This window comes from Solanum stenotomum, chromosome 8 (assembly GCF_019186545.1).
Source record: "Solanum stenotomum isolate F172 chromosome 8, ASM1918654v1, whole genome shotgun sequence".
NCBI classification, from domain to species: Eukaryota; Viridiplantae; Streptophyta; class Magnoliopsida; order Solanales; family Solanaceae; genus Solanum; species Solanum stenotomum.
Genome location: NC_064289.1, coordinates 13,619,971 through 13,646,725, shown reverse-complemented (window position 1 = coordinate 13,646,725; position 26,755 = coordinate 13,619,971). Strand labels below are relative to the sequence as shown.

General features: G+C 33.6%; 3 protein-coding genes and 1 non-coding gene across 6 annotated transcripts; 2 read left to right on the top strand and 2 right to left on the bottom strand.

Annotated features, from left to right (window-relative positions):
- Window positions 1-1,175: 1,175 nt before the first annotated feature.
- On the bottom strand, window positions 1,176-8,083 carry LOC125872720 (DEAD-box ATP-dependent RNA helicase 15-like). Of its 2 annotated transcripts, XM_049553494.1 has the most exons (12): window positions 7,997-8,083; window positions 7,698-7,825; window positions 7,039-7,139; window positions 5,673-5,845; window positions 5,340-5,571; window positions 5,126-5,244; window positions 4,613-4,669; window positions 4,344-4,528; window positions 2,660-2,804; window positions 2,486-2,569; window positions 2,340-2,403; window positions 1,176-1,489 (listed from the first exon to the last, which is right to left on the bottom strand). In XM_049553494.1, the coding sequence occupies exons 2-12, from the start codon at window positions 7,811-7,813 to the stop codon at window positions 1,479-1,481; spliced, it is 1,287 nt and encodes a 428-aa protein (XP_049409451.1). In that variant the 5' UTR covers window positions 7,814-7,825; window positions 7,997-8,083; the 3' UTR covers window positions 1,176-1,478. The 2 variants fall into 2 exon arrangements, with proteins under 2 accessions (XP_049409451.1, XP_049409452.1); XM_049553495.1 differs by lacking the exon at window positions 7,997-8,083 and having other exon boundaries at window positions 5,673-5,950; window positions 7,698-7,797.
- A 3,759-nt stretch (window positions 8,084-11,842) lies between these two features.
- On the bottom strand, window positions 11,843-11,915 carry TRNAR-CCU (transfer RNA arginine (anticodon CCU)). Its single transcript has one exon. It is a non-coding gene; the product is annotated as a tRNA-Arg (tRNA).
- A 124-nt stretch (window positions 11,916-12,039) lies between these two features.
- On the top strand, window positions 12,040-18,314 carry LOC125872728 (uncharacterized). 2 transcript variants are annotated; one of them, XM_049553506.1, is made up of 6 exons: window positions 12,040-12,205; window positions 12,505-12,658; window positions 16,476-16,732; window positions 17,576-17,663; window positions 17,962-18,028; window positions 18,113-18,314. In XM_049553506.1, the coding sequence occupies exons 2-6, from the start codon at window positions 12,603-12,605 to the stop codon at window positions 18,164-18,166; spliced, it is 522 nt and encodes a 173-aa protein (XP_049409463.1). In that variant the 5' UTR covers window positions 12,040-12,205; window positions 12,505-12,602; the 3' UTR covers window positions 18,167-18,314. The 2 variants fall into 2 exon arrangements, with proteins under 2 accessions (XP_049409463.1, XP_049409462.1); XM_049553505.1 differs by lacking the exons at window positions 12,040-12,205; window positions 12,505-12,658 and adding an exon at window positions 13,395-13,591 and having other exon boundaries at window positions 16,471-16,732.
- A 5,823-nt stretch (window positions 18,315-24,137) lies between these two features.
- On the top strand, window positions 24,138-24,775 carry LOC125873505 (uncharacterized; the record flags this gene model as incomplete). The annotated part of the gene is made up of 4 exons (XM_049554431.1): window positions 24,138-24,288; window positions 24,349-24,436; window positions 24,560-24,626; window positions 24,710-24,775. Coding segments are annotated over 4 exons (372 nt in total), but the record flags the coding sequence as incomplete, so codon positions are not given.
- Between the last annotated feature and the right edge of the window lie 1,980 nt (window positions 24,776-26,755).

Genomic DNA, 26,755 nt, shown 5'->3' with positions numbered 1-26,755 from the left:
GACATAAAAATAAAACATATAGTGTCTTCAAACTCCTACTTAATCGATATCATATTTGGTTTTTTAAAAACAACGAAAAAAAAACACAAAATTAGAATTTAATGTTAAAAACTTTTAGTGACGATTTTCTGGGCTTTTGTGGCGACTGTTGTTGCCGCTAAAAGTCTAGTTCTTTTGTAGTGAATCCTAGTTGGCAACGCTTAGGTGGAAGGATTAGTCCCACGTGGCTTGCCACGTCAACAAAAATTTGGGGTGTTAACTCTTGAGGGTATTTTTGGTCTCTTAGGATAACAGCAGGGGCATTTTTTATCCCAAAATGTAACGAAGGGTATAAATGATCTATTTCATATAGTTCAGGGGCAATTTTGACCTTTTTCCATTTTTTTAATTATACTTGTATATAACATCAAATTAGAAAATATCCTCAAGAACATGTATCCTATAGAATACAAATAAGAGTTCTAAGCACAACAGGGTAACATATAATCCATTGATGGCCTCAGAATTATTTCCCAATTCAATCAATCAAAACACCAGGTTATCATCTAAATAGGTTTAAGATATGCTAGAAATACATGCCACAAAATAGAATCAAGAATACTGTAACAAATACACATGCAGACATATGTCAAGCATAACAGTAAGTGCAGAAGGTACAAAAAACATACAACATGAGGTTTTAGGCAACTCAACGTTTTCAAGATGGGTTTCCTTGCGGGTGTACCCAATTGTTTTCCTATTTAACTTGTATTGGAAGATGGGAAATGTGCTTCCAATGAAGTACACTTTTACGAGCAAGAGATGGTGTATCAATATCCATTCTTAGCCTTATAAACAGCAGCACTGTCAGCTAAGGACGACAAAGTGGGTCACTACTCAGCAGACCCCTGTCCAGCAGTAGCAACACGATAACAACCGTGACCATTTCTAATGGTACCACTGTATATCATCAATTAAATCCAAGGAGATACAAGCATTGAATGTCAGAGGCAGGGCATAAAATTCATCATGCCTAACTGAGAAACTCCACTCCCCATAATGATATCAACAAAATTCTCTTCTCAAGTACCACCGATGAATTCCAGCGGGTTTCCAAACATGATCCCAGCAGGGTAGAGCACTTCAGGAAAATAGCTCTAGAAACTTAAATTAAATAGATATTATGTTTAAGTAACAACAGCTAACAAGAATATGATTAAAAAACTAGGCATAATAAATCATTGGGAAGTATAAATTATAGAGCTTAACAAGATAACACTCAGACATTTGTCATGTTCCTCTTAACTGACGAGAAACAGCATGGTTCAACTAGGGTACAGCAGTCCAGCAGTGTCAAAGCATATAGTAGGAGGCCACCATTCCTTCAAATTAGAAGGTCCAAAAGGCAAAGATAGGCGATAAACAAAAGCAAACATCTGTCAGTTCCCCCCATCTTCAGGCAAAATGACTTCAATATCTGCCAGGGCACTCTCATCTCACTAAGATGGCACTGCATAAACAAACAAGAAATTGTTAGCCCCAGATCAACTTGATTAAAAGCATTAAGATATTGCAGAATTCCTCTACATGGGATCAACCCATTACAGATATCATAGCTGAAAATATCCATAAAACCCATTTAGCACAAAACTAGTGGTGAGGAACAAATGTTAACCTTCAAAGATAAGGGTCCAATATACCCAAATTGAGCTGGCATTTCAAAATAAATCAGTAAAAAGGAGCTAACTAATCCACCCTTTGCTTTTCGAGAAGCACAATTCAGTTCACAAGATCTAAGAGACTGTTTGGATTGGGCTTATTTTAGGTGCCTTTGAGCCAAAATAGTGTTTAAGCACTTTTGTAGTGTGTGGGTAAAATTATAGAAGTGCTTATAACCACTTGTTTTTAAGCCAAAAGCCAGAAATTCTAACTTGTGGCATTTGGCATATAAGTCATAAGCCAAAGCTATAATCCAAACAGGCTCTTCAAAGTCAATAATAAACTAGCAGATGCATGTTTCTCAGCTATATTCCAGTTCAGTCTTTACTTGAAACTTCTCTAGATCCAGTCAATCTGCAAACTGACAATCATGGGAGGAAAGGACTACTATTCACATCTAGCACATAACATTTTGTTTCTTTTATAGAAGTCAAACTGCAAGTTTAAGTAAATCATATGCCAGTCCAATATCTTCATGAAGCTACATAATCACAGCAGACAAATACTACTCAAGGCCTCTATATAAACCATGAGACGTTCTAAATGTGCTTCCATGAGTTACATAGTCAGGCAGAAAAGCACTTGCACACCAAGAAACATAAAAGGCATCAATAAAGTAAACACCAAGGAGGAGGACATACTGTATGTAGAAGTATCAATCTGCTCAGGAAGCTCTTTTATGTCTACTTCAAACCTTTCCTGAACCTACAATAGTGAAGCGCAAGCAACTTAGAAAATTATGGACAATACTTCCATAACAAGATAAAATATTCAACACTCCCCAAACCTGATTAAGAACTTCAGAATCTGATGCAGAGGACACAAATGTAATGGCAAGGCCTTTCGTTCCAAACCTACCAGCCCTACCCACCTATCAATGTTTTCAAAGACAAAATAATTAACACTAAAAGCACAAGTAATCAAAAGTTGAAACAGTGAATCCAAATAAATAAGGACTTACTCTGTGAAGGTAAGTGTCTGCAGAATCTGGCATGTCATAGTTAATAACAATGTTGACCCTTTCAATGTCAATGCCCCTACCAACCAAATCAGTTGCCACAAGAATTCTCTTATGACCCTCCTTGAAAGATTTGTAGCGAGTCAATCTACAAGTCAAAGATTCACATACAGTTTAACAAACGTCAAGAATAGCATTATAAAAAGTCCACACCCTACTTATTCCACTCAATTGACATGCCATAAGGTCCTGAAGCAATTCGACGGAAGATCTCCAAATTTTAACCATTTCAACAGGGAAGAAAAAGATGACAACAACAACAACAACACACCCGGTGTAATCCCACAAGTGAGGTTTGGAGAGGGTAGTGTGTACACAAACCTTACCCCTAGGGAGATAGAGAAGTTTTCAGATGGACCCTCTCAGCTCAAGTAAAAGTAATTCGGAAAGAGGAAGCCAAGACACAATGCTAAAGGGAGCATGACAAAGCATACTTAATAAAGGACACTCACTACAACAAAATATCTGATCGAGAAGAGCAAGAAACACTAATTTGAAATAGAAATGGAATAAACAAGAAACTCTCAGAGTAATACCTACAACTACTAATATGAAGGAAAACGAGACAACTCTCAATTGCCTAACTAATCCTCTACCCTAGTTTGTGTCCTCCATAACCTCCTATCTAAGGTCATGTCCTCGGTAAACTGAAGTTGGGCCATGTCCTGTATAAATCATCCATATCCAACCTCTCACACTCACATTGGGGCATCCAAGTGACATTTTGCACTAGCAACTTTAAAAATGATTTTAGGTCTATTTTTGGCTCTAGCTTCTTCCTTGTCAATAATTATGTGATTTGTTAAGCTCTCTTGAGCAATTTTTTAGCCTTTCCAATGAGGTCGACAACTAGAGTTTGCAATTTCTTTTTAATTGCCATTGTGTATAGGCTTTCTAGTTTAGTTTCCATTAGAATTTCCATTTTCACAAGTATCTGATCTCTTCATCTAAGCTCGTAGGCTAATAAATATGAAGCGTGTTTCATTGGGTGAATTGTTGTTATTTAGCCATTTTTATGCTTGACTGTGAAAGTATTGGTTGCAAACATTATTTTATGCCCTATTGACTAAGTTCTTGCTTGAGAATGAAGAATTGAGTTTAGGTAATTTGGATAACAAGGTATTAGGCTGATTGAGGAATCAACTAAGCTTAATAACAAAGGTTTGAACTAGAGTAGGAATAATCTCTATTGGCTTCATAAGCAATTGCATGTAATGTTGCCTTATTTGACTTGAGAAAGCTAATATGGGCCAAGTTTCTCATTAATCAAGAGATATTTAGTATTCAAAGTAATAACCAATCTCCAATCACAATAGACAGCTAATTAGGTATTACCCATTGAGTTAGCACCTAGGTAAGAACTACAACTCTAGGACTTTATCTATTTACTACATTCGTAGCATATTACTTTGTTTTCTAATTGTCTAGTTAATTGTTTACTTGTTACTTTCAATTTGTAGTATAAAAACCAAAAATATTATCATTCAGGTAATATCGGGGGGGCTGACAAGTGGTTGTCACTACCTTAACTTATCCCAAAAAATCATCCATATTGTACCATTTTCCATGCTAAACTAGAATATAAGTAGGTGCAAAAGGAAAACTGCAATCAACAACAGCCACGCACCTTTCTTCCTGAGTCATGCCAGAGTGGATGCAGATAGATGGAAAATTACACTCCGCTAGTAATTTATTCAGCTCTGCTGCTCTGTTCACACTCTTGACAAATATAACTACTTGATTGAAGTCCAAGGCATCCAGCAGATCATTTAGCTTCCGGTTTTTCTCCGTTTCACTCAATTTGATGTAATGCTGTTATAATAAAAGAAACCAGATAAGAAAGCTAATTTGGATATAAAGAAATTATGGCATCATATCTTTGCACCCAAGATGTACCTGTACAAGTCCATGAAGGGTCAACTTTGCCTCATCGTCAACATAAATCTCCATTGGCTGAAAAGAACGCCACGGTAAAGCATATTAGGAGCTTCATGAAGCTAATGGTACCCAGAATGAGGGATGAAGAAGAATCCACAGTCCATCTGTGCATTTTCTCCCGGGAGATGGTAAAATCAGACCAACTATTTCTCATTGTTGTTCAAAATATTTACAACACCAACAAGAATCTTTCCCTTATAGTGCAAGCATCGATCCGACCTAGATAATTCCATCCCACACAATACCTTTACCCCCATGACAACAACATTTTAATTTGTACTTCTGATCACAAGCACAAATGGAAGAAAACAAAGGAACTACAAGCTCAGAGCACAACAACCCATTTTTCTCTGTACACATCCCTCCCTAGCTTTGACCAAATAAACTACACTACTAAATGCTAGCAGAAATCTGAAATGATGAAAATCGGAAGACTTTCAACTTTCAAGTAGAATTGGCAGAGGACATTACATCTTGCATAAATTTTTTGCAGACTGGACGGATATCCTTGCTGAGTGTTGCTGAAAACATCATTACTTGCTTGTCATGGGGAGTCATCTTGAAGATTGCCTGCACATCTCTCCTCATGTCTGCAAACAGAGTACCGGTAATGAGTTGCTAAAAGATAGTGTCACGGAAATATGCAACTAGAAAAATGAAAGCAGAATATTAAGCCAAGACATACCAAGTGAATCAAGCATCTTGTCACATTCATCCAGAATAAAATGCCTCACATTCTTCAGAGATAGGTCTTTCTCTCTAGCCAATGCAAGTACTCTTCCAGGAGTTCCAACAACAACATGAGGACATTCATTCTTCAGAAGCTCCTTGTGAAGTTTGATATTGACACCACCATAGAAGACAGCAACCTTGATATCAGGCAAATAAGTGCTGAACCTCTCAAATTCATGACAGATCTGCAGACAACAAAAGAACCCCACAAAAAAAAGAGGGTTACTTGATATTTGGAGAGAAAAAATATGATTAGTGAAGCAGAAAAGCAGATTTCATTGCATACCTGATAAGCTAATTCCCTTGTATGACATAAGACCAAAGCAGCAACCTGACCAGGAACAGGTTCAATCTGCTGCAGAGTCGAAAGAACAAAAACAGCAGTTTTGCCCATTCCAGATTTGGCTTGACAAATAACATCCATACCCAGAATAGCTTGTGGAATACACTCATGTTGCACTGATGAAGAACCAAATAGAGTGGAGCCAAAAAGGCCTCAGTTTCAGATTTAAAAAGTTTACCACAGTATACTTCTCCAAAATAGTAGTGATAGTAATAATTTACCTGAAAACAGATAGAGAAATAGATTGTCAAGAACCCACTAAATAGGCAAACAAGGTGAGGTTTTACCAAAAACAATGAATGGATAAACAAAATAGAAAAATGAATTGAAGACGGCATGCATTGCTGAGTGTTTCAGTTTTTTATGCATTTGTCTTCAATAAAGTACACGTTTGCTTCATTTTGCGCTTAAAACCCTTAGAAAACGAAGGTCCTCTGATAGCACCGGTGAAAGCATAGAGAGGAGTAAACTCCTTTTCCCCCTCCATCCCCAGGCGAAAACTTCTTTTTTATAGTAAAGTAGGTGAATTGTAGACAGATATAAACATACACCAAACAAAGTAAAAAAGAAGAATATTCAATTTCTTTAAAGGGGGAGATTGCGTGAGACTGTGAGTGCAGGGGGAGAAATAGATGTAACAACCCAAGCCAAGCAAAAACAGTTCTTATTTAATTTTTCGGCTAAGTTCTTTTGTGACAACGCATATAATATATACACTCATTATTTCTGGCTTCTTCTTTTTCCAGTTTTCTTATATATCACTTTAAGCCATCTTAAGTAGCCCAAATTGACCTGGGCTATTTGATAGGTTAAGTTCAACTGTATCCACACTGACCATCTCTGAGTATAATCCTTGCTTACTGGCGCAAGTTAGGCGTGTTGGGTTGGATTACAATTTTAAGGGCTAAATTTGACATCTCTAAAGAATAATATTCTCAACCACTAGCATCCTGAATGTTGCCCAATTTCAATAAGAAAACTCATAAATTAATGAGTGAAAAAACAAGACCACATAGATCAAAATGCCTTCAAAGATGGTCAAATTTATCCCATGCAAGTGTAACTCAGTTAACCCATCTAAACTTGGACGAGTTGGGATAGGAATATACATATTGATGAGCCAACTCGGACACAGCCAAAGTTAGCCCATCTTTCTCATGTGTTTGACCACTAGTTGAATAGGATGGTGGACAACTTGACACCACACAGAAAAATATTCTTATTGGCAGTTAAAATATCAAAAAAGGAAATAAACACCCCATAGAACAATAAATTTGCAGAATCAATGTACAGATAAGAGATGACTTGCCTTCAGAGGGATGCTCAAACCCTGAATCCACAATAGCCCGCAGTAGCTCTGGCTTTAAAAGAAAGTCTCTGAATCCAGAACTGTGAATTCCAACATAACCCCTACATTGACAAAAACATTTAGACTTAATATAATATTCAAAATCACAGGCTTAAGAAGTAGAAAAGAAGAATGATAATCAGATATGGTGGCGTATTGAAACCATTTATTCAGCAAGTGCGCAGATATATTTACTGTTAAAATAAAAATAGAAGAGATCCTCACTTCTCACTATATGTACATAACTACATGACAGAAGACACTAGTTTTTCCAACTCAAAACTGTATAAAAAGAACAAGAAAAAGTATTTACACTAGCGTTTCGCACTCTCAATCTCAGTTTATAAAGTTAAGGCACACAGAAAAAAGACATTCACTTTAATTATAACAAGGATGGACCACAACAATCGAATTGATTATCTCAATGACCAAGTACACTATATTACATATTAGAAAAGATTGTAAAAACCATAAACACGCATAGTCTGAGCCACACCACTTGCTTTACACAAATTGGGTCAAACTTCAGGGTCAAACCTCTATATAAGCAGCACAACACCACACATATTCACACAAATTTCAGAAAAAGAACGAAAAATAGAAATTGAAGTAAAGCTCACTTCTTGGCAGACTCGCCGTTTACTTTTCCATTAACGGAATCTGGGGCCTTCTCATCATCTTCTTCGTAGTCGAGAAGTTCTTCCTCGTAAGCTTCGTTTTCCTTTGTATCTCCCATCTTGCTACTTTACTGCACATGTGAATCGAAGATCTCATTAAGCAAATAGTATCAAAATTCAGATCAGTAAACATGAATACTTAGTTTTCTAAACTAAAGATCAAATCTTTCAAAGTTCAAACTAAATCTATTGCAGGAAGTAGAGGATAAAAAAGAAAACTTTCTCACAGGGGAAGTGCTTACCAGTTGGAAACTGCCGGAAAAGCTGAGTTCTTGCGGCGAATTAGGGTTAGGGTTTGGAGCGTCTGCAGAAAAAAATGTTAGAACTAAAAAGAGTGATAAGGGTGTTTGAATTGAAAGGGGATAGGTTAATAACGAGGGATACTGAAATTTTCTTACCATTTTTGTCCTTGTGCTATATCAAAATTACGGTTTGGTACAAGTTGGGAGTGGTAGATTTGAAATTTGGGAGGTCAATGGATAAATAAGTTTTTTATTGGAATTTTTACATAAATAATATATTTATTTGATTAATTACGCTTTTAAGTGTTACTTTTTTTTAATACCATATATGATATAATTTTAGCTTTAATAATTATTTGATATAAATCTGTATTAAAGTTGTATTAAAATTATATATTATGTGAAGTTCTGAAAAATTGTATTAAATATAAATAATCGGTGGTCTGGTGGTGGTGATTATGAAAAAGAAGAGGTGAAGCTCTGAAAAATATTTATTAGAGTTGAATTAAAATTGTATAGATATAACGATAGTTATAATACAATTCGATATTTGATATTATACAAGTATTAGTAACTTTGTCCAATTATATTAAGGTAAATGGGAAGAATCACCTAATTTTTTTGTTCTTACTAAAATTTTAATTTGAAATTTCATAATATTCTTAACTATTTCCTTAACTACTAATTCAACTACCACGCCATAAAAAAAATCTTTAAAAAAAATTGCAAATTGTCTTTATTTTTTTTATTTTTTTATGTTCTTCAATTTCATGACAACTCTATAGTTTCACAATTGTAGCAAAAACACCTTGACTACAAGAAGCATCATACACAACACAACTCACAATAACTTTTCCTCCTTTCTTTAATTTACAGGAATAATAGGTCAAATTTTAATTATTGAAAAAGTTAATAAATGAATGTAATATGATGGTGGTAAGATGTGATAAATAATTCAATAAATGACGTAAAGACGAAAAAAATCCTCAAAATTTATCCATGAAGATAAAATATTCACCTTTACTTTTGAAATTTAGATTTAAATTTACAAAGGAATAAATTTAAAAAATCGTTATTAACAATGTTTTAATGAATGGGATATACATTTTGCCCGAAAAAATTAATGGTCAGTAAATAATTTTTTCGATCATATCTTATTTACAACAAAAGGAAGAAGAATAACTCAATCACTTGAGCAAGACACTCACCTTCTAGTGTGGCTAAGTACATACAATTATTTATTGCCAAATATTAACATTTTTCCCATCCCATTCCAACGTGATGATTAGTAGCACTATTCTTATTTACATTGCGATTTGACTTGAATTCTCAATCTATCGATCTATAATCAAATTATTCAATTATTGAACAAGCCTCACTTGTCTATCACGTGGACCTTAACTACACAAAGTTGAGAAAGTAATTTAACTATACAAAAAAAAAGGAAAATAATAAGAAGTGGTTCATAAGAATTTTTTGTTGTAAGATACATATTAATAAAAGAAAAAAGTGAAATAACATTAAAAAAAAATAGAAGTAATGATTCTACTACTCCATCTTAATCGATAAAATGGTGATTCTTCTACAACAAAAAGGCAACGATCCACCACTATTAGAATCATAAACAACAAAATCCAAAAATATAAGGACAAAAAAAAAAAACTAAATAATACCTTGTAAAAATTATACCTAATACACTGACCTTCTCTATTGAAATTTCTCACAATAGAAATTGGAACTCAAAAATTAGAGCCAAAAGGAGGTCATACTTACCTACTTGTTCAGGAAACTTTAGGGGATGAAATTGGTGGTCTCTTCTTTGTCTTTGATGCCACTTTTTGTTTTTGAAGAGAGAAGAGAATAACAGGTTAACGGAAGCTTTAAAATTGAATGTGAAGAGATGGAGATATAATGAATGTGCTGGTGCTTTAGATTCAAGACACATTTTATTACACTATGTTGAAAAGTCAAAAATGCCCTCAAATTGAATTTTAAAGACCAAAAACAAACATGTTGATACCACTTCATTACTCACACTTCTATGATAGTAGAATACTTACACTAAATAATTGGGTGACAATAGTTTTGTATATTATGTTAATGTTTTCCACAAAAATAGGAGGAAAAAATTACGTAAATGGTGTGAAAAATGGACTACTTTGATTAAAGTAATTTGTACGATCTATAATATTATTTTAAATTGTGATGATACCTATTATTATGCAAAATGTGAACATAAATTGTAATAGATCGTTTGGTTATTAATTGCCTCCAAATCAGGTGATATGAGTAAATAATACCTAATTAAACAATAAATACAATCATTTTGACATCACACTGTCTAGAAAATGAAAAGATGAGTAGATAAAGAAATAGCATCACAATTTGATATTATAAATCATCTAGTAGTACTCACTTGCATATATAAGAGTGCAATATGAGTACAAAAAACACGTGTACTCGTAAGTTTACATTTTCTATTGTTTTTCTCAAAAAGCCAAATAATTATCCAGATCTTATTGCAAAAGAAATAAAATCCCCTACAAAATGGTGATTTCGATCCAATTTCATTCATTTTTTTGAAAAACGTGGACTTGTATCATAACACAAATATCCATTTATTGAAAATATAGTATAACATGTGATTTCTACCAATCATAATGAAAAAAACTCTTATGCTACAGAAATATGATATATGCATAAATCAATTCTAGTAATTTTCAAATAGATCAAGATTCCTGAATACAGCGGCAGAACCAAAATTTTCATATGGGGGGTTGGATCAAATCAAATAAAAAACGGGCTAGATAAAGTTCAACTCTATCTCAAAGAACACTTTTATTATGTCCATAGTATTTAGCTTATTAAAATTATTTTAATAGAGAGATCGCGTTCCAATTGTCTAGAAGAAAAAATCAAAGCATACGGCTAAAAATGCCATACAAAGTGATTCGATCCCGCGTGTCCTTGCGTTGATCGAACCTCTTTGCCACTAAACCAAGTGTTGGACTTGTGTTTGAGGGGGTTCAATAATCCATATATACACATATTATAAAAATTTAATCCTATAAATACTACGTAATTTTTTTGTTGTGGGGTTCATGGACCCCCAAAGCTTCATGCGGCTCTACCCCTATTTGAATGGCTGAAATGTAGTCGGTAAATCTATATGTATAGTGGGATCATATGAGATAATGCTAGTTCTCCTCAAACTATAAAATACAATGTGCGTATGAAATAGGGATGGGAATAAATATCGAAAAAACGAAAAATTGAACCGAACCGAACTATTTCGATTCTTTGGTGTCGGTTCTTCGATGTTTCGGTTCGGTGTCGATTTTTTTTCCGAAACTTCGGTTCTTCAGTTTGGAGTTCGGTGTAAGGGTCCGAAAACTACGATGCACCAAAGAATCAAAGTTTTATTAAATAAATTTAAATTATATTATTTAATAATACTTTATTATTTACACTTCAAAACAGCAAAGGGCACCCAGCCTAAACAAAACTATTTTGATATTATTACTTTTTATTGTTAGTTGTTACTTTGAAGTGAACAACAATTGTTACTTTATCATATTCCTTCTTTATTTTTATTTACATCGAAAAATCGATTTAAAAACACCGAACTAAACTGTCGAAAAACCAATTTAAAAATACTGAACTAAACCGAACCGAAATAGAAAAAACCGAATTGAATCGATCTAGTTTGATTTGAAATATGGTGCACACTTTTCTAACACCTAATACTGAAGAATCGAATCGAAATTTTATTAAACCGAATGCCACTCTTAGACTGTGAAATATTTTTCATAGAAAAACTTACATAAAGGCCTAAAGAATAGGAAACGCGCCAGGTAGGGGTCGAACCTACGACTTTCTGCTTAGGAAACAGACGCTCTATCCACTGAGCTACAGGCGCTTTACATTATTCTTATTCTAACAACACAGATAATAAACGTAAAGTAATTACACAACAGACAGTCCAGGCCCACTGCCGCACCATTGGCCACACCAGCAGCTCAGCACGACAACTTTCCGTCTCCATTTTTGACTGATATCTGCAAATCAATCAGCACAAGAGAAAGAGAAGATAAAACCAGCAGGAATTTCTCTATTCTTTCGATTTTCAGCGCTTATTCACCAACCCAAAGATCAACAACTGCATAAAGGGCAACAAAATCACATCCCGCAACTACGCTTTTTTCACAGGTTTCAATTCCCCCTCTTCCGTTTTGCTTTTTAAGAAATTTACTAGACTGAGTAATTTATTAATAGGAATAGGAATAAAAAAGACAATTTCTTTTGCTTTTTCGTATACCCATTTTGTCGGTTATTTATAGGGTGTCTAAAATAAAATTGATCTGAATACGGCAGAATTGTTTCATACTTCATATAGTCGACCTGAACTGATTTAATTGAGACAATTATTATTTGGTGGATAGATATTCTGTCAATAGCTGAAGGGTAAAAAGTTTTTATTTTGCACTTATTTTTGGCTTCTACTGCAGGTGGGGATGTGTTCTCTTTCTGTATTGGAGGTCCAGAGGTTGAAATCTGTGCTTTGACGAAAACCCATTTGCTTATTTTCCGGATTATTTGCTTGTAAATGCAACTTTGTAGATCAATTGCCTCTTGGATATCCCGCATATTGGCTTGCATGGGGTGAGTAACTCGATTCTTCCTTTATTTGTGTTTCTCAACTAAAATTTAACTGGATAAAACACTCCGGCGGGGTGTTTGTGTTTTTGTATAGTATTGGTCTGAGATAAGCTTAAATGGAGCAAACGTCAGCCCCATCTTGAGTTTGGTATTGAGGCGTAATTGCTGTTGTTGTATTTTTGTTCCTGAGGCGAGGCAGGGGTGGATGTAGTATAATACATGTGGTTGTACTCATACCTACTGCCCTCAACTTGAACCATATTTGTGTGTTTGTGTGGAAGTGTATGTATATACTATATATTATGCTAAGATTGTAACCATGGTGATAAGGTAGTGGTGGGTATAATTTGTTCTCATTGAACTGAAATTCTAGATCCGCCTCTAGGCGCAAGTGATTTTTATTTTTGGGAAAGAAAAAGCGAAAGTTTTGTTATTATTGAAATTAAAAGAATATGAGACTAGGAGTGAAGAGTTGCAATTAAATTTAATACTAACTCTTCAGAATGCTTTTCTTAGTTTACTGGGAAAGCTATGTAATTTCAGCTGTTTTTTTGGGTGATTTGGAATCTTAGTACTTGCTTACAGGCTAAGCAAAGTAATAATGGTGCATAAAGCAGGAATGAGCTGGTTCCTTTATCTGTTTCCTTTATTTTCATGCTTTGCATGATATGTTAAGGTGTTTCTTACTTTGAATGCCACATTCCTCATGTACCTTTCTTGTTTAGCTACTTATTTAAAAAATTCTCTTGCTCAGCTACAGTGTGAAAAGTTTTTCATCTAGCCATGTGTATTAGGGGTTGTTTATTGATTGAAATGAATGCGTATTTTGAAAGGAAGTCTTTTTGTTCAGTTTTGGTGTATTTTGGAAAATATCTTCGAGTCCTTATTGAGGTGATGATGGAAAAGTTGAAGGAAAAATGCAGATCCCTTTGTAATGTAAGAGGTTACTTTTGTCCTGTCTTATAATTTGGTGCAGAATAGATTGAGGATCTATTTTCTAGATCTGGATAAATTTGAGGATACCATTCTCTTTTTAGCTTTAAGATGCTCAAGCTACTCTTAAGACTTTTTCTGGGGCTAAGATAGATTAGGTTGCCAATGGCCCTATAGCAATTTTTATATAAACAGGAAGTTCTGACCACAGTCAAAATACTGTTAATGGGATTATGCTGCTAATCCCTTAACAGCATCTCAAGTTCAATCTGTTTAAGTAACAGGTCCATTAATACTGGTTTCTTGATAAGAACTTATCTGATGCAGTCCATAACTGGATTAAACTTATTAATTCACTCGAAGCCATTGATTTGGTGGCTACATCTTTTTTTCCTTTTCCTGTGAAGATAACTCATTGGGGATGATCATCTCAAAGTCATTTGGATATTGAGATTCATAATGATGGGGATTGGAGAAAGGAGGTGTTCTTCTAATGACTCTCTCGAAGTTTTACCTTTTAATTAAACAGAAGAAGTTGTAGTGAACACTGGTTTAAAATCCATTTAGGTAATAGTTGGAACCACAATGATACATGTTTTAGGGGATGAACTAATCCACTTATTTATAAATACTTAAGAACATATTATCCAAACTATCATTACAATCTAGGTAATGTTTCGGTGAAAGCCACTAAATATTATTTAAAACATGAACTAGTTAACATCAAAAGTGGGTTAGAATACTTTAAGAGATGATATAACCTATAAAAACAACTTTTAACTCCTCTTTGTAGATGTCCTTTATTAAGGATCAATTGTGAACCTTTATAAGCTGATAATTAGCGAAGGAATTAGAACATTTTAAGAGCCCTAAAGAAGTAAAAGTTTTGCAAAGTGAAAATATGGAAATTGGGTGAAAATAGAAAATTGTGTTAACATTCTCTATCTGCCCACTTTGTTCCTATCAACTTTCTTGTCGCGTTGTACTTAACATCAAAAGTTCTTTTATGATATCATTTATGCTAAATGACTTACTGAATGCATAGCTATCTTCAAAGCTACCAAGTTCAAAACAAAATTGCATAACAATCAAATTTTTTCTTAAAAAAATGACTCGGTGAATGCTGTAGACCTTAATTAGCTAGCTGAATAACTGGACAGAGGTCCAGGCTTTTGATTGAGCTTAAAGTCAAATTGTCCATAAAGATCTATTCAATTAAGTCCTGAGGCCCGTCTTGATCTTTTTACGCATCAATATAGTCTTGCATTATTATGGGGTAGCCACTTTATGGGGGTCTCAGGTCTTCCTTTCAACAATTTTGCACTCCCCTACAACACAATGTTTGCAGTTCTGCTAAATCCATGTTTCATTCTATTATAACTATATAAGAATAATTTTGTTTTCACATCAGATGCAGCGCTAGACCAGCAAAAGAGACTATCATAATTTCTATAGGCCTAAAGGAGATCAAGTTTTGTACTTTATGGTATTCTGACTTATTTAATTCAATCGATTTAATTTCTGGCTTGGTGTGCGTCAAGCTTAAAGATAGTAAAGGGTGTTGTGCTGAATGCTAATTTGCTTTGAAATCAATACCTAGAATTAATAACTTCTTAATGAAAATGTGGGGATTTTATGAGGAGTACCAATAAAGAGTACTAAGAAAGTACAAACGAAGAGTACAACAGAACAAGTGTTTTCCTTCTAGATGTTGAAAGAATACAATAGATTTAACAGTGTAACTTTATCAGATACAACATTTTCCCTACACTGCTACACCACAAAGATAAATTCTTCAAACATCTAGATTTTACATAAGAGATGCTCCTTTTTACCCGAAAAACATCTATTGTTTCTCTATAGCCAGATATTCCCAGAAAATGCAACTGGTACTGCATTCCAGTAGAGACTCCTTCCCATATTTGATGTCTGATTGTGGCGACTATTTAAGGCCTGTTTGGCATGATTAGTTGAATCCCAAAAATTCCAGGAAACACATATCATAAACTGTCTGGAGAAATTACAATGGAGAAGTAGGTGATCAACTGATTCACAAGTTTCTTCATGTAGTAAGCATCAACTGCTAATAATAATACCCAAGTAAAGCAAGCATCATGGATTGTCATGAGTAACACAAGCACCAAGGATTGCAATCTAAGTAAAGCAGGCAACTCTAGTTTCCAGATTATCTTCCATGGCCAGTTTTCAGGATTTCCTACCATTTTCAGCATTGAACTTTATAACATACCTTGACCCAAAATTCTGTACCCCTCCATAGCTAAGAATCAGCCAGCTGCTCATCAATCTTGACAGATTCTAGCTTTTGAATTATTTAATTAATATATTTTAGAAGCTATTAACTACTAACTAAGAAAATGGTTAATTATCAGTTTTGCTTAGCTCCTTTGACTTTTGCGCCTGGATTTTAAAGTTCTCAATGTTTGTGATTATTTGTGGAAGCATGGATTCCAGGATTTAAATGTGTGAATGTCATTACTGATTGGTGACTTCGATTTGTGGTTCCTAATGGTTTCTTAATTGTTATTTGTTGCTTATATTTCTAAATTCTCAAATTTGGGTACACCTAATAAGAAAAAAGCCTTAGTAGATTGTCCATGGATCTATAGCTGAATCAAATATCAACTATTTTCTAACTATCAGTTACTTTATGGACTCACCATGGCAGTTCAAGTGCTCTTTCAAAGTTGCATAACATTAAATGGGTCATGTCCCATGCTTTACCACTGTTTATGACCTTTCTCTGACCACATGGTAGTTTTGAAATGAATTCCACTTGGAATGTTGAATTTTGTTGGGGCTATCGTATTGTAACTTTTTGCTCCGCTAATCAATTTCAATGGTTATAAACCTGGTTGCAACAGAGCAGAAGTTGTCTTGGATGCTGTATGAATTCTCCTCATGTTGTTTCAGTGGATAAGCCATCTAAAGGCCTGAAAGTTCCGAGCAAACGATTGAGGAAAACTAGTTTAAGAGACGACTTTTGGAGCAGTAGTGCATGCGAGATGGAGAATAGCACATTTCCCTCCTTGAGAAGCATCTCATCAATTAGCACATCTAATCCGGCCCTTGATCCTCACAGTAATTCTGGCACCACGAGCAGCACTTCGGAATTTGTAAATCATGGCAAGTGCATACTTTTGTCTCCTTTTATTTTGATGTAAATCATCCTAATTGTTTACTAGTAGCAGGTAAACCTGCATGGGGATCAGCAACATCTTAGTATTTGTACACAAATACAAAGACATGATTCATGATGACGAATGGGTAAGGTAGATCAGTGTTCAGGGAAGCGTGAAGCGGAAAAAAGCAATAAGGCCCCGCTTCACGCTTTAAGCGATGAAGCGCTCACATACTCATTCTTGTCTGTGAAGCGTAGAAGGCTCGCATCACTTCGCTTCATTGCTTTAAGCGATGAAGCTCTCGCTTTCCTGAACACTGAGGTAGATAAACCTTAATTTCCTGGGAACACTACCAAAAATGGTTAAATAATTATCTGATAGTTTCTCAACTTCAATTACTTGCTTTCTAGGATCACCCTTGAACTTTGGCCTGTCTAGAGGCCCCAAACTGCCTCATTTTTTTGGTCATGCCACTGCCTCATTTGGATGGCCAAAAAAGGGCCCTTGTATTAGGATTTTATTGCAAACGTTCCCATTTCATCGAATTTTTACAAAGGGTCGACCCAAAATTTCATAAACACTAGGGATTTCTGTTATTTTCAAAAGGGGTGGGTATCTTGATTAACTTCCATTTTTCTATAAATGGCTTATGGCTTTACTTATCCAGGGGAAAGAATGGCTTATGGGCTTTGCAGAAATCCCATGCATAATTTGAGGCATAGACTGGAGAGACCATATACAAACTTGAAAGCATGATCTTGTGGTGTTCTTTTCATTTTAGCTCAGTTTAAAGCTCCTTTCTGTATTTTCTTTATCATATCATTGAATTAAACATTACCTGGAACAGGTCTACTTCTTTGGAATCAAACGAGGCAACAATGGTGTGGAAATAAAACACCGCAGAAGCGTGCCTCAGTTCGAGAACCCAAATTAAGGTAAGTTTCTCACATCTTTGGAAGTGTAAGCATGAATGGTTCTTTGAGTAAAGGGAAAAATTAACTGATGGAAGAAAGACAAAGGAAAAGGCATGCAGGCCATAGTTTTGATACTGTGTCTCGACTTGGGTGATTTTTGCTGGCAACTGTTTTTTAGGAGTTGTCTTATTCCTTCAACACAATCCTGAAACAATTTGGTTTTTGAATTAGTAATATCGTGTTACTGCTTTCAACTATTGCGCACTATACTGGATTACATACATTTTTGACAAGTTTATTCTACCACCATAAATTGCAGTGCAGATACAAGTTATGAAACGTTGCTAGGGACCAATAAGCTTTTCCCTCAGCCAATCCCTCTACCGGTAAGTTATCGAATTAGCTAAGATAGTTTTTCTTTACATATTACATGTAGCTAGTTGCTGACTGTTGTGCAATTTATATATCAGGAAATGGTAGACTTTCTTGTTGATGTGTGGGAGCAGGAGGGGCTTTATGATTAAGCAGCCACATAACTCATCATTCTCAGCAACTGCAAATTGTGTTCTGCAAGTTTTTATCACATTAATTTGATATTTTATAAGGACTTCTAAAATATTAAAATAAAAAATGATATCCAAAAGTTAAATGAAAATATTTTTATTTTTATTAGTTTATATATTAAATTTTTAAAAAGAAAATCAAATAAATGCATGCATAAAAGCTTTTCTATTTTCTAATTTCTATTCGAACCTAAAGATTTGGGAATTGTTCATACATTGGGTGGGAATGAGTCTCAAAGCTGTGAGTCAACATTGCTCGAACCTAAAGCTTGTATTAAAAAAGTGTCTACTCATTGGGGATCAATGAATTGCGAATCTCTTTCGTTCAGCTGGTCATGTTTTAACAAAGTTAAATCTCAAAGATATTAAACATCATCGACACCTCTCTAGATATTATTTCACATTATGGAACTGTACTGACAAATCTAGCTCTTGGTGGTCTTGAAGAAGTAAAAGAGAAAGGTTTCTGGGTCCAGGGATCTGGTCAGCATCTGCAGAACCTTAAATCTGAAGCTGTTTTGCATCTGAAAAAGTAATGTCTTTCAGATAATGGATTGATTGCTTGTGTCAAAGCTTCAGGCTCACTTCAGAGCATTCAGGTAGAGGAATGCCACCGGATTATCCAGGCTGGGTATTTTTGGTATACTTTTGAACCATTGTAAGAAATTGAAGTTTTTTTCCTTGGTGAACTGCTTTGGTGTGGAAGACTTAAACGTTGCATTCCCTTTGGTGGCTTCTTGTTGCAACTCACTGGTTTCTTTGACTATTTGCAATTGTCCTGGAGTAGGCAATGCTACCATCGACGTAGTTGGTAGACTATGTCACAAACTGACTCGTATAGAGTTGAGTGGGATTCTTGATATAACTGACGATGGACTATATTACCGATGAATCTGTTTTAGCCATAGTTGGGCTGAACGGGGGATCTCTGAAGTTTCTGATTGTAGATGGTTGCAAACATGTTACTGATGCAATCTTAGTAAAGATTTCAAAATCTTGCTGCTTGCTTAATGAACTTGATGTTTCCAAGTGCGGAATCACCGATTATGGGATCATAACTTTGGTCTGTTCTACACAGCTTCATTTGTGGATCCTCTCATTGTCTGATTGCCCTTTGTTGTCGGACAAATCAGTTTCAACCATAGTTGAGAGCTACACTGGGAATCTCTGAAGTCTCTGATCGTAGATGGTTGCAGGCATGTTACTGATGCAACCTTAGTAAAAATTTCAAACTATTTATGGTTGCTTAATGAGCCCGATGTTTCCAATTGTGGAATCACGGATCATCCAGTTGCCCTTTGGTGTTGGACAACAACTTACCCTTCTTGCTAAATTTGGTGTTGGGTTTGAAAGTGAATAGGGCGTAACGCGGAAGCTTACAATTGCATATCATATGATTGATAAATCAGATGACAGAAACTTATACTAAAAATCAAAATATTATTATATGATTTGGCCAATTGATCTACATATTTAAAAACTAATAAAAAGACATTAAAAATGTAGAGAGTAAAATCTCCCATAAACTAAATTCTTTATTGACTACATTGTGGATGCTATTGTATTTTTTGATATGAGAAGAGGAGTCTTCAATTTATAGGATTCCAAACATTTCTCCTAAGGAAGGAATAACCCAAATATGGAAGAAAAATATATTTTCCTTTCAGGAAAAGTAAAAATATTTATGATAATGTTTTGTCTTTTATTATAGGAAAAAAAAAACTGCAAATGAGGTAAGAAATCAGGGCAAAACCCTAATAAATATTCTCTTTTGGCTGAATTTTCTTGATAAAATTTGATCCACCTTCTTCACTGCATGATAATCTTTGTTTTTCACATAGTTTTCATCACTGTTGTTTCCATGGTTAAAAATAAGATTTAAAATCTATGGGTTAAAAATAGTGTAAAAATATTTCAATTTTATTTTTAAAAATTGCAGCAATAAGAATGTTGAAAATATGGTTTAAAACTTCTTCTCCATATGTAACTAGATACAAATTTTCATTATCATCAAATTGATTACAATTGATTTGAAACCATCTTGAGTCTGTCTTCAACCTCAATGAACCATAGGACCATCGGACCATGAAATCTTTAGATCATGTGCTCTAATACCACTTGTTGAGTTCAAAAGTGATTAGGGCATAATGCGAAAGCTTACAATTGCATATTATATGGTTGATAAATCAGATGACAAAAGCTTATACTAAAAATCAAAATATTATTATATGATTTGGCCAATTGGCCTACATATTTAAAAACTAATAAAAAGATATTAAAAATATAGAGAGTATCTCTATAAACAAAACTCTTTATTGACTACATTTGTGGCTGCTATTGTGTTTTTTGATATGAAAAGAGGGGACTTCAATTTATAGGATTCCAAACATTTCTCCTAAGGAAGGAATAACCCAAATATGGAAGAAAATATATTTTTCTTTCGGGACAAGTAAGAACATTTATGATAATGTTTTGTCTTTTCTTATAGAAAAAAAATAAACTTCAAATAAGGTAAGAAAGTCAGGGCAAAACCCTAACATTTGCTTCAAGACCTTGAGAGCTTGAACATACAATTGTTGATGCACTTGTGGAGAAACACCCTGGATGTGATATTCTTTTTGGTTACATGTTGTTTTTGGGTCCAGCAACTTGAGTTTTCTTCTGTTCAATATTTTTTCGATGAATGTGGCTTGGTTCTTTATACAATTATGGGATAACTGATTCCTATTCTTGAATGACTATTAATGTGTCATTATTCCTAATCCAATCCCTTCAAGACTGTTTAGGCTCATTCAATAGCATTGAGTACCACATATTGACAATGGAATGATATTCTTCATTATCATAACCCCTATTTTATTACCTAACAATCACTGTAGTATTATTCTTTTGAGAGAGGAGATTAAGAGAAATCCCCCTTTTATATTCTTTTATAACCTAGTATATTGGGTTTTCTTTGGGTGTATCTTCATCAGTTTCTGGTTCCTAGTTTTATAGTAGAAGAACTTGTTGAATCCTAGGAATTAATACACCTATATTGGGTGAAATATCCTTAATGACAATTTTTGATACGCCTCAAGCTATGAATATTTCCTACAAGAATTTATGCTGAAGAATTTTCAATGAGAATGTCCAACACTTTATTGGTAGCTTCTCGAATGAAGGTGTTATCAGGATTTTTATCATACTTCTCTGAGAATACACATGCTGGGTTTTTTGGATGGGAGAGACTTATGTATGATTCTAGCACCTTTTGTTTATAGTTTTTAGCTTCTAGCATTGCAACAAAAATGCAACAACCTTTATTATATACAATAAAAAAGAAAAAGAAAGCAACAAAAAATGAAATCTAAGTGAAAATTGTAAATGAAATAATAGATATCTGAACGATAGACCTTTAATTAGAAAGATATATATATATATATATATACAAGCACCAAAACGAAATATAAGTTTACTATCTGAAGGTATTGTAATATATGGCAAGAGATGAAAATAAGATAAAGTTGAGGATGATGATGATTTAACTTGATATATAATAATATCAAATTAAAATACTTAATAATGTATTGATGACAATTCAATAAACCTTTTGATTTTTTCAGTGAAAATTTAACGCTTCTTGTAGTTCGTTTCTATACAATCCTTTTAATACTAAATCATGCAATTTACTCCAACTTCCCCTATATATATATATATATATAATAATAATAATAATAAATTGTAAATTTTACAACATTTTGATTTAATGTAGGAGTAAAATGCTAATTCAACTTTGCATTTTGAAGCTCCCCATTTTTAGTATAAAATGATATGATATGTGAATGCTGAAATAATGTATAAGTGAAACTTTTTGGTGTTTGTTGAGTTCAATAATTGAATTGAATCATGTTATTTGTATTAATTTTATTTTGTCCATGTTAAGTTCGGACCCAAATTAATAATAACAAATAAATTTATAGTTATTTATTTTTTTAAAAAATATGTTTTCTTTTTATAACATCAATTTGACATTTTGTAAGGACTTAAATACAAAATGATATCCGAAAGTTGGTAACTAATGTATAATGAAAAACAAATTTGTATGTTAGATTGGTTACTTGATGCACATTCAATAATAAGTCCCAACCCGGCCCTTATAAATTGGTCCTCCTTCTTCCCCCTAGGGTTTTCATATAATTCTCCAAATCTTTCCGCCGCCGCGGTTGTGTTAACATAAGGCTAAGATAAGAAGATAGAAATCTATTTTCAGCTAATGTCTTCAGGTATGTTACGTTTCTATAACTTCAATTTGAATTAAGAAAATTCATGTAAAGACTAAAAAAATTGATATCCTTCCTTATATATATCTAGTAGCAATAATAAGAAAAAAACTATTATTTTTCAAAGTTGTGATTTTGATCGATCTATCTCATAACTGATAATAAATCACGCTTTATTATATAAAAATGGTTTTTCTTTTAATGAGCATGAATGATTTCTAAATTTGTCAAGATATGAACAAATAGTTTATCTATAGGAATATGCGTTTAGAAATCACTTATGTGAGGGTAAAGTGTAAGCTGCTTCAAGGATAATGATATAAAGACCAATTCTTTATGCACTCACGATTTTAGGAGGTGTTCACGACTGAAACAAACTCAACCTTGAGAACTGTAGACGGTTAAGGGTTAGTTGTGTGACTTGTATTATCTAGGTATACAACAAAGTTTGACGGTTCAAATATATTGCATCTACCAATAGATCGAGTGCATCCGATATGAGTTCACTACTGAAAGTTCAAAGGAAAACCTACTTATCCAAATGCAATTAATCTTTACTTGTAATCACACACTTATCCATATTCCTATTTCATATAGTCATTCCCCATTAATGTGGGGAATTGCTCAGTTTTAAAAAGTGTGAATGAGAAATGAAGTGCTTTTTTCTAAAGGTTGTGACTTTTTTGATAAGGCACAATAAACACTTGTTCATACTATCCTTTTATTCATAACAGAGGGGTTTCCTCTCATTTTTCAACTACAATTTTTCTGATTTTCTACTTTTTTTATTCTTCATAAAAACTCAAGTGTGATTTACATTTGTTGAGTGAGTAGTTCGAAGTCCAACAAAATTTGAGGTATCACTATTCTGGTGAACTAAATCGTTATATCCTATGGGATATATTCCATAACCTAGAATGCTTGAGGGAAATAATTTTCTTTAGAATACACTGTGAATTTAGTAGGCTTGATTTTTCAATATTTTTCGTTCTTTCTATATTTTATTATTTCGTTAATAGTGTTTAATGTTCATATTATATTGAATACAGATTTGAGCCAAATAACAGGGAGAACAAGAAAGAGAGAAAATCGAAATGAAAATGAGGAAGAAGTGATAGAAGGTATTTTCAATGTCTTTCTTTCACAGCATATATATTTTTTCATATTCATAATTCATACGTAGTATGAAAGGAATATTGTGATATGTTGAACACTAGGCTAACAGAAGAAGCATTGAACATAACTTTAACTTATGATTCATTGCATCTGCATCATGGACCTTTTCTTCTTATGCAAATGATCGAGTAGGTGATGAGAAATTGTATCATTTCTTGGATAGAGGATTAGGTTTGGCATTGTATTAGTTGTATAAATTTTTTTTCAATACATAAATATAATTTTTTCTGATACGTAGATATAATTGCACTCCATTATATTGTATCACCCTAAACTAAATACACAAATGTAATATGTATCAATTTTTATGATAAGTGTTTGAATATAGTATCACCCATAAAATAAATATACATTTACTAGAAAAAGGGATCGTATTATCTATAGACATAAGTTGTGCATTTGTTTCTTCACAATTAGTGGATCATATTGGATTTACTATAGGAATGAATTACAAAGTCATGCCAATTGAATTTTTTTAATTGATATATATAAATTTTCCCTATGTTGTTTCAGTGGATAATCCTTCTGAAGGACTGAAAGTTCGAAGCAAACTATTGAGGAAAACTAGTTTAAATGACGACTTTTGGAGCCCTCGTACTAGTGCATGTGAGATGGAGAGAAGCAATTCAGAATTTGTTAATCATGGTAAGTACATACTTTTCACTCTTTTTATTTTCTGATTGAATTTAACATTGCCTGTAACAGGTCTAATTCTTTGGAATCAAACGAGGCAACAATGGTGTGGAAATAAGACACCGCAGAAGAATGCTTCAGTTGGAGAACCCAAATTAAGGTAAGTTTCTCACATTTTTGGTAGTGTAAGCATGAATGAATCTTATTCCTTCGACACAATTTGGTCTTAAATTAGTAATATTACATACATTTTAATAAGTTTGTTCTATCATCATAATTACAGTTTATATACAAGCTATGAAATGTTCCTAGAGATCAATAAGCTTTTTTCTCAACCAATCCCTTTACCGGTAAGTTATCAAATTATGTAAGATAGTTTTCTTTTCATTTTTCTTGTAACTAGTTGCTGACTGTTGTGCATATTTTTTACCAGGAAATGGTAGACTTTCTTGTTGATGTGTGGGAGCAGGAGGGGCTTTATGATAAAGCAACCACATAACTCATTATTCTCACCAACTGCAAATTGTGTTATGGAAGTTCTACACAAGTCAAGACATAAAAAAAATCATATAGGGATGGATACCAACAAATGATCAAACTTCAATTTTATTTCCCAATTCAGATTAAACTTTGACTTCTTGTCCTTTTTTTTCACATTAAAACTAGTGCATTTTAAAGGGGTTACTCACAGAAATATCTTTACTGTGCGGTGGTTTTTAATTTTTATCTTTAAAATTTAATGGTTATTTTTTTTTCTTGATCACTTTTAAGTAAAACGAAAATGAACTCAAATATATCTAGTGTGTGTATATATGTATATTATTTAGTATTAAATAAGCTGCTGGTAATTAAAGATTTAAAATATCATAAGGTCAAGATCCAAAATTAAGTATTTAGAATTATTTACATACCCATAGATATAAAAATCATTTATCAACTCTGGTTAGTATACTTATGCTTTTGTTCTTGCACTTGAATCCACTCTGAGCAGTCTTTACCCAGGTACAAATATAGTTGTGAATTGCCAGGACATTGTGGGAAGGGAACTTACATTTAGAAATTTTACAGAAATCTCCACCAACAGGCAACATATTCACTAATCTTCATCTTGATCACACTAAATAATATTGATCCACAAAAGTTAAGATCAATCTTCTACTCTTAACAAAAACAAACAAATAGTAATACTCCCTTCGTTTCACAAAGAATGACCTGGTTTGACTTGGCACGGATTTAAGTAAATAAAGAAGACTTTTGAATCTTGTGGTCCTAAATTAAAGTTATGTCAAATGTACAAAATTACCCTTAATCTTGTGGTCTTAAACATGCCACGTGGAAAGAAAAAAGTAAAATGTTACCAAAAAAGGAAAGAGATCATTCTTTTTGAAACTGACTAAAAAGGAAAGGAGGTCATTCTTTGTGAAACGGAGGGAGTAATAATTACCATTAGTAGGTCATTTCTGAGTTTCAACATCTCTTGCTCAAGCACCTCGGAATGTGATCCCTATGTAAGAGGTTTCATCCCATATTAGATACTTTTGTGCAACTTATGAATATGAATCTTGAGATCGAGACAAGACAATCACCTGAAGTTTCATGCGTAGTACTTCCATTCCCCTTTTGGCTACATCATTTAGTATTTACAAAGAAGTTGAACTACAATAAGCTCTGCCTTAGACGTCAAAGAAAGAAGCTAGTAATTAATAATAAGTTTCATTATTTGGTTCCACTGGGAAGAAAATCTGCAAGAAAGGATGAAACTTGTTATTTGTAAGATAATAAAAATTAAAACCAGTTAAAGAATGCTCTATATATACTGCTTGTACGTAAGACTCACCTCCCTTTTGCTTTAAAAATTGGTGCTCGAATAGATGTTTTAGACTACACTCTATAGTATCGATATACCAACACAAAATTAACTATTGCATCATTTAGGAGTTTTCAGAAAAAACAAATCTTTTTGAATGAGATTTGTTAAACCTTGGTTATGACACAAAAAAAATATAGTGCCTAAGTGCTGAAATTGCATTGGAGCTTGATTTGAAAGTTTTGAATGCAAGGTATAGTGTAGAGCCGTCAATATGGGCTAGGCCTGGCAAAACCTGTAGCCCACATACTAGTATAGTGTCTTAGGAACTAATGTTAAACTAACCTGATTATAGTAACAGGAAAACTTCTATTCACAGCAACATACGTGACCATTAAATCTCATTAGGTGTTCTCTAGAGTGGATCATGAACAAGTAATTTACATAAAAGGAATAGTAAATGGAGGCAGGCCTCATTGACTTGAGCACAGTTGGTGATCCGTTTAACTCTGCTAGCAAATTGGAGTATTCCCTTTAATACAACACATAAATATTATGATTTGGGTATCAATGTAAAATTTCAAACAAAATGAGAATCAACTTGTGTCGATTTGCGCTGCTTCAAATCTTAGTTGTTAAATGAAACTAACACTGTCTTTTTGAAGGAAAAAA

Bases quoted from the DNA above. Each gene is read 5' to 3' on its own strand.
- LOC125872720 (XM_049553494.1), bottom strand. From the start codon at position 7,813: ATGGGAGATACAAAGGAAAACGAAGCTTACGAGGAAGAACTTCTCGAC. The intron at 5,572-5,672 runs GTATGCAATGAA...TGTTGTCTGCAG, and splicing joins CAAGGGAATTAGCTTATCAG to ATCTGTCATGAATTTGAGAG. The intron at 4,529-4,612 runs GTACATCTTGGG...TTATTATAACAG, and splicing joins CCCTTCATGGACTTGTACAG to CATTACATCAAATTGAGTGA.
- LOC125872728 (XM_049553505.1), top strand. From the start codon at position 13,439: ATGTGTATTAGGGGTTGTTTATTGATTGAAATGAATGCGTATTTTGAA. The intron at 16,733-17,575 runs GCAAGTGCATAC...TACCTGGAACAG, and splicing joins TTCGGAATTTGTAAATCATG to GTCTACTTCTTTGGAATCAA. The intron at 17,664-17,961 runs GTAAGTTTCTCA...CATAAATTGCAG, and splicing joins GTTCGAGAACCCAAATTAAG to TGCAGATACAAGTTATGAAA.